Genomic DNA, 7,500 nt, shown 5'->3' on the forward strand with positions numbered 1-7,500 from the left:
TCACCTACCTCCAGGTACTGACCTGGTCCAGAACAGAATCACCTACCTCCAGGTACTGACCTGGTCCAGAACAGAATCACCTACCTCCAGGTATTGACCTGGTCCAGAACAGAATCACCTACCTCCAGGTACTGACCTGGTCCAGAACAGAATCAGCAGGTAGAGAGAGAGGGACAGTTAACAAAGCAAATGATCATAATCATTAATGCTGTGTCTCTGTCTGTGTGTGTGTGTGTGTGTGTGTGTGTGTGTGTAGAACCCGGCGGACTGCAGCCAGGCCAGGAAGCTGGTGTGTAACATCAATAAGGGGTGTGGCTACGGCTGCCAGCTGCATCATGTGACCTACTGCTTCCTGATAGCGTACGGAACCCAGAGGACTCTGGTTCTGGAGTCCCAGAACTGGCGCTACGCCCAGGGGGGCTGGGAGACGGTCTTCCTGCCGCTCAGCCTAACCTGCACGGACCGTGGGGGCGTCACTACTGGCCACTGGTCAGGTTTGAGTCATTGACAGTTTAATCTGTTTTATCTCAGGGTTAGGGTTAGGGTCAGGGTTAGGGTCAGGGTTAGGCTCTCAGCCTTCATGCCAGTGCTTGATGATGGTGATGTCATCTACTGAAGTGCACCACGACTCTTAACCCTGTACCTTATCTACCCTGACCCTGACCCTAACCCTGACCCTAACCCTTTATCACAGTTGACACATGTCCTCAATGTGAGAATATTGATGTCGACTTTCAGACATGCACAGAAGTAGCAACAGCAGTTCTCATCAAAATAAAAGTCATCTACATTCGGCTAGTAGGCTAAATGTTGTCCGTGGCTTTTGGGAAAGTGAGTTTACAAGGATTAGGGTCAGGAAAAGGGTTAGGGTTAGTGTTGGGTTAGGAATAGGGTCGGGTTAGGGGTAGGGTCAGGTTAGGGTTGGATTAGGGTTGGGCTAGGGTCAGGGTCGGGTTAACCGTCCTCTCCTCCTGCAGGGTTAGGGTCGTGTTAGGGTTAGTGTCGGGTTAGGGTTGGGTTAGGGTCGGGTTAGGGTTAGGGTTAGAGTCGGGTCAGGGTTGGGTCAGGATTGGGTTTGTGTTGGGTTAGGGTCAGGGTCAGGTTAACCGTCCTCTCCTCCTGCAGGGTTAGGGTTGGGTTACGGTCGGGTTAGGGTCGGGTTAGGGTTAGAGTCGGGTTAGGGTTGGGTTAGGGTCGGGTTAGGGTTAGGGTGGGGTTAACCGTCCTTTCCTCCTGCAGGTGAGGTTAGTGACCGTGACGTCCAGGTGGTGGAGCTGCCCATCGTGGACAGTCTTCAGCCCCGCCCCCCATACCTCCCCCTGGCCGTTCCCGAGGACCTGGCGCCCCGCCTCCTCCATCTCCACGGCGACCCGCCCGTCTGGTGGGTGGCGCAGTTCGTCAAGTACTTGCTCCGCCCTCAGCCCTGGTTGGACGAGGAGATAGGCCACGCCTCCACCCGCCTGGGCTTCAGACATCCCATAGTCGGGTTGGTATCCACGGTAACATCTAACATCCCAAAGTCATGCTGGTATCCATGGTAATGCCTTCAGACACCTAATTCTAACACTGTGTGTGTGTGTGTGTGTGTGGTATTGTGTGTGTGTGTGTGTGTGTGTGTGTGGTATGGTGTGGTGTGTGTGTGTGTGTGTGTGTGTGTGTGTGTGTGTGTGTGTGTGTGTGTGTGGTGTGTGTGTGTGTGTGTGTGTGTGTGTGTGTGTGTGTGTGTGTGTGTGTGTGGGGTATGGTGTGTGTGTGTGTGTGTGTGTGCGTGTGTGTGTGTGTGTGTGTGTGTGTGTGTGTGTGTGTGTGTGTGTGTGTGCAGGGTTCATGTGCGGAGGACAGACAAGGTGGGGACGGAGGCAGCGTTCCATCCGATAGAAGAGTACATGCAGCAGGTGGAGGAACACTACCAGCAGCTGGCTTCCCGCAGCACCGTGGACAGGAGACGTGTCTATCTCGCCACCGATGACCCCTCCCTGCTGCAGGAGGCCAAGGAGAAGTAAGTCTGTGTGTGTGTGTGTGTGTGTGTGTGTGTGTGTGTGTGTGTGATCCTGACCCTGACCCTGAAGCTGACCTTGACTCTCACCCTGACCTGAACCTGACCCTAAGCCTAACCCTGACCATAACCCTGACCAGACACTGGGGCTCTTCACACATCAGGTGGTATGCTGTCAGTCTTGGGCAGATCCTTTTTTCTCCAAACTTTCCTCTTCAGTCACTCTGGTACATGATCATATTCATCTCCTCTGTCCACAAGACCTTTGTCCAGACCTCTGCAGGCTTTTTAGGTACTTTTTAACAAACTGTAAGTGACCGTCCTTTCTGAGGATAACTAGTGGTTTGCACTTTGTATAAAAAGTGTTGTAATGTCAGAAAGGTGAAACCAACATGTACACAAATACCATCAGATAGAAGCTGAGAATCTAAACTTTAACCTCCTAGTCAAAAGAAGAGAAAACACTACACTTCACTGACGCAGTGTGTGTGTGTGTGTGTGTGTGTGTGTGTGTGTGTGTGTGTGTGTGTGTGTGTGTGTGTGTGTGTGTGTGTGTGTGTGTGTGTGTGTGTGTGTGTGTGTGTGTGTGTGTGTAGGTATCCTGAGTATGAGTTCATCAGTGATAACTCCATCTCGTGGTCGGCTGGTCTTCATAATCGCTACACTGAGAACTCTCTCCGCGGTGTCATCCTCGACATCCACTTCCTGTCCCAGACCAACTTCCTGGTCTGCACCTTCTCCTCACAGGTGATGTCATATCCTCCTGTTGTCTTCCACATGTGATGCCGTATCCTGTGTTGTGTTGCAGGTGTGAGGTCATTTCCTGTGTTGTGATGTCATTTCCAGGTATGTCGGGTGGCCTATGAGCTCATGCAAACGCTGCATCCTGACGCCTCCTCCCACTTCCGTTCCCTTGACGACATCTACTACTTCGGTGGTCAGAACGCTCACAACCAGGAAGTGATCTCTGCCCATGAGCCCCGTAACCCTGACGACCTGGCCCTGTTGCCGGGCGACCTGATAGGCGTGGCTGGTAACCACTGGGACGGGAACTCTAAAGGCGTCCTGAGGCGAAGCGGCCAGACCGGGCTGTACCCGTCCTACAAGGTCAGAGACAAGATCGACACGGTCCAGTACCCCACCTACCCCCAGGCCGACAGGCTCCTCCCCCCCCGCTGACAGGCCCTTCCCCATACCCCACCTACCCCCAGGCCGACAGGCTCCTCCCCCCCCCGCTGACAGGCCCCTCCCCATACCCCACCTACCCCCAGGCCGACAGGCTCCTCCCCCCCGCTGACAGGCCCCTCCCCCACCTACCCCCAGGCCGACAGGCCCCTCCCCCTACCCCTCCTGTGTATTTGTGTGTGTGTGTGTGTCAGGGTATCTGACTCCCCTCCCTCCAGCCACTCCGGCTGCCATGGTAACGAAGGCACTCCGGTGGAATGAAAGGACAGCCAATCATAGAGAACTTGGGATACAGGAAACGTGTGAAAGGACTACAGAACTTCCGCTACAGAACTACAGGACCCACACACCAGCTCCTTCCTGTCCTGTCATGTGTTCTTCTTCTCCTCCGTCAGAACCATCTGGTATTAATGTTCATGGCCATAACCTGCTTTTTGATAAGAGATTTTCATGTTTTTAGGTGTGCCTGTGTGTCTGTGTGTGTCTGTGTGTGTGTGTCCTCTCACACTGTTTTATCTCCTTTTACAGTTGATTTTAATAACTCAAACTTTCTAAACAATTCTGATAAATATTAATGAAGGAAGAGAACATTGATGGTAACAGTTGTGATAATTGATTATTGATCTGACAGATGTGAGGAGATTGTCTTTGATAAAGCAGTTCAATAAAGTCCTCAGCCAGTGTTCTGGTCAGACTGTGTCTTCTGTATTGTGTGTGTGTGTGTGTGTGTGTGTGTGTGTGTGCGCGCGACATTCCTGCACCCACACACATCAACAATGGCGGTCCAGCGGCCTGTGTCAGTGAGGGACAGAGAAGCGGTGTGTTAGACGGTCTGTGTTAGATGGTCTGTGTTAGACGGTCTGTGTTAGATGGTCTGTGTTAGACGGTCTGTGTTAGGGACGTGTTAGACGGTCTGTGTTAGATGGTCTGTGTTAGACCGTCTGTGTTAGGGACGTGTTAGACGGTCTGTGTTAGATGGTCTGTGTTAGGCGGTCTGTGTTAGGGACGTGTTAGACGGTCTGTGTTAGATGATCTGTGTTAGACGGTCTGTGTTAGGGACGTGTTAGACGGTCTGTGTTAGATGGTCTGTGTTAGACGGTCTGTGTTAGGGACGTGTTAGGCGGTCTGTGTTAGATGGTCTGTGTTAGACGGTCTGTGTTAGACGGTCTGTGTTAGGGACGTGTTAGACGGTCTGTGTTAGATGGTCTGTGTTAGATGGTCTGTGTTAGGGACGTGTTAGACGGTCTGTGTTAGACGGTCTGTGTTAGACGGTCTGTGTTAGGGACGTGTTAGACGGTCTGTGTTAGATGGTCTGTGTTAGACGGTCTGTGTTAGACGGTCTGTGTTAGACGGTCTGTGTTAGATGGTCTGTGTTAGGGATGTGTTAGACGGTCTGTGTTAGGGACGTGTTAGATGGTCTGTGTTAGACGGTCTGTGTTAGGGACGTGTTAGACGGTCTGTGTTAGACGGTCTGTGTTAGACGGTCTGTGTTAGACGGTCTGTGTTAGGGACGTGTTAGATGGTCTGTGTTAGACGGTCTGTGTTAGACGGTCTGTGTTAGGGATGTGTTAGACGGTCTGTGTTAGACAGTCTCTGTTAGACGGTCTGTGTTAGGGACGTGTTAGATGGTCTGTGTTAGACGGTCTGTGTTAGACGGTCTGTGTTAGATGGTCTGTGTTAGGGATGTGTTAGACGGTCTGTGTTAGGGACGTGTTAGATGGTCTGTGTTAGACGGTCTGTGTTAGGGACGTGTTAGACGGTCTGTGTTAGATGGTCTGTGTTAGACGGTCTGTGTTAGACGGTCTGTGTTAGGGACGTGTTAGATGGTCTGTGTTAGACGGTCTGTGTTAGACGGTCTGTGTTAGGGACGTGTTAGACGGTCTGTGTTAGACAGTCTGTGTTAGACGGTCTGTGTTAGGGACGTGTTAGATGGTCTGTGTTAGACGGTCTGTGTTAGACGGTCTGTGTTAGGGACGTGTTAGACGGTCTGTGTTAGGGACGTGTTAGATGGTCTGTGTTAGGGACGTGTTAGACGGTCTGTGTTAGATGGTCTGTGTTAGATGGTCTGTGTTAGATGGTCTGTGTTAGACGGTCTGTGTTAGGGACGTGTTAGACGGTCTGTGTTAGACGGTCTGTGTTAGACGGTCTGTGTTAGGGACGTGTTAGACGGTCTGTGTTAGGGACGTGTTAGACGGTCTGTGTTAGACGGTCTGTGTTAGGGACGTGTTAGACGGTCTGTGTTAGATGGTCTGTGTTAGACGGTCTGTGTTAGATGGTCTGTGTTAGATGGTCTGTGTTAGGGACGTGTTAGACGGTCTGTGTTAGATGGTCTGTGTTAGACGGTCTGTGTTAGGGATGTGTTAGACGGTCTGTGTTAGACGATCTGTGTTAGGGACGTGTTAGACGGTCTGTGTTAGACGGTCTGTGTTAGGGACGTGTTAGACGGTCTGTGTTAGGGACGTGTTAGACGGTCTGTGTTAGATGGTCTGTGTTAGACGGTCTGTGTTAGGGACGTCTTAGACGGTCTGTGTTAGATGGTCTGTGTTAGGGACGTGTTAGGCGGTCTGTGTTAGACGGTCTGGGAGGTTAAAGTGTTTCTGTCCTTCAGGATTAAACCATCAGATAGAATCTGAGAATCTCCACTTGAACTGAAGCAGTAATGTAAGTAACTATGGTTACTAGGGTTACTATGGTTACTAGGGTCACATACTAGGGTTACTATGACTACTTGGGTTACATACAAGGTTACACACATGTACATGGTTACACACACACACACACACACACACACACACACAACACACCTCTGAAACTGGGCCCAGTGAGTGAAAAGAGAGAACACCACGACATGGGTGATGGGTCAAGGTCCATAGAACCATCCCTGTGTTGTGATTGGTCAGATCAGTTATAGATCAGTAGTTATAGATCAGTTATAGATTAGTAGGTTATTGATTAGTAGGTTATTGATTAGTGATCCACTACTGTCTCTGAAACATGGTATTAAAGGATTAAGTCACATGTGTTCAAATCTTCAGTCAGCCAGTGAGAGGCATGTTAGATCTCTGACAGCCCTGCTCTGGGTTCGGCTGCTCTGGTCTGGTGTGTGTGTGAGAGAGAGAGAGAGAGGCATGTTAGATCTCTGACAGCCCTGCTCTGGGTTTGACTGCTCTGGTCTCTCTTCTCCACTTCTCTTCGATGCTGTCTGGGCTCGGCGGTGCAGCCTGTCAGCGGAGCAGAGCGGCGGGTGAACATGGCGTCGGACGGGCTGATCCTCACCAACCACGACCACCAGATCCGAGTGGGAATCCTGACTGGTAAATGTAGAAGAACCAGAATCCTTTATTCCGTCTTGTCTCCTCCTAGGGGTTCGTATCGGGTTGTGTCCCAGGCGCTTCTGCTGTCTGCCGGTGTGGAGCCAGCTAGCTAGCCGGGTCTGGCTGCTCCTCGGCGGGCTCGACCAGCGAGCCTGCCCGTCCCTCCTCCTCCTCTCGGCGGTGATGGACCGAGGCGTGTCTCGGTGCTTTCCCCGGTGGAAGTCCGGGTGGAGGTCCGGGGTCTGGGTGGAGGACCGGGTGGAGGTCGGGGTCGGGGGTGGAGGTCCGGGATCGGGGTCTCCCCTCCTGGAAACAGTTGAGCGACATGAATAAACGGCTGGTTCTGCTGTGAGGAAGCAGGCAGGCTTGTCAGGACGGGAACGCTTTCTAATCTCATTGACATGTTGTTTTTATGAATTTATAGAGACAGGAGGACCGAGCTGGCCTGGTGTGCGTGTGCGTGCGTGCGCGTGTGTGTGTGTGTGTGTGTGTGTGTGTGTGTGTGTGTGAACACACACACACACACACACACACACACACGCTATATGATGTGAATAAGACCTCAGTAGCTGAATGTTATGGTGACCATGTGACACACACACCCCTCTACAGCGTGTGATCAAAAACTCTCTGTCTCTCTCCACTCACCCTCCCTCTCTCTCCTTCTCTCTCTGTCTCTCTCTCCTTCTCTCTCTCCTTCTCTCTCTGTCTCTCTCTCTGTCTCTCTCTCCTCTCTCTCCTTCTCTCTCTCTCTCTCTCTCTCTGTCTCTCTCTCCTCTCTCTCCTCTCTCCTCTCTCTCTCTCTCTCTCTCTCTCTCTCTCTCTCTCTAGTGAGTGACAGCTGCTTCAGGAACCTGGCAGAGGATCGTAGCGGAGTAAACCTAAAAGACCTGGTCCATGACCCCTCGCTGTGAGTACACACACACACACACACACACACACACACACACACTCAAGTCAAGAGTGTAATCTCACTCTCTGGTACAGTAGTAACATCAGTAGTAA

At 51.6% G+C, this 7,500-nt stretch overlaps 2 protein-coding genes across 5 annotated transcripts in view; both read left to right on the top strand.

Annotated features, from left to right (window-relative positions):
• The window catches only part of fut8a (fucosyltransferase 8a (alpha (1,6) fucosyltransferase)), an 8,166-nt gene extending 4,309 nt beyond the window's left edge, over window positions 1-3,857 (top strand). Inside the window, exons 7-11 of the mRNA XM_083684017.1 lie at window positions 257-494; window positions 1,240-1,486; window positions 1,823-1,999; window positions 2,593-2,743; window positions 2,843-3,857. Of these exons, the coding sequence (XP_083540143.1) occupies window positions 257-494; window positions 1,240-1,486; window positions 1,823-1,999; window positions 2,593-2,743; window positions 2,843-3,175 (1,146 nt within the window). The 3' untranslated portion in view covers window positions 3,176-3,857. The remainder of the gene's footprint in view (window positions 1-256; window positions 495-1,239; window positions 1,487-1,822; window positions 2,000-2,592; window positions 2,744-2,842) is intronic.
• Window positions 3,858-6,389: 2,532 nt separating this feature from the next.
• Window positions 6,390-7,500, top strand: part of gphna (gephyrin a) — an 18,528-nt gene continuing 17,417 nt past the window's right edge. For all 4 annotated transcript variants that reach the window (XM_083683818.1, XM_083683820.1, XM_083683819.1 and 1 more), the window contains exons 1-2: window positions 6,390-6,495; window positions 7,327-7,405. In XM_083683818.1, coding sequence (XP_083539944.1) covers window positions 6,432-6,495; window positions 7,327-7,405 — 143 coding nt within the window. In that variant the 5' untranslated portion in view covers window positions 6,390-6,431. The remainder of the gene's footprint in view (window positions 6,496-7,326; window positions 7,406-7,500) is intronic.

Source organism: Argentina silus, assembly GCF_951799395.1.
Source record: "Argentina silus genome assembly, chromosome: 13".
In the NCBI taxonomy this organism is placed as follows: Eukaryota; Metazoa; Chordata; class Actinopteri; order Argentiniformes; family Argentinidae; genus Argentina; species Argentina silus.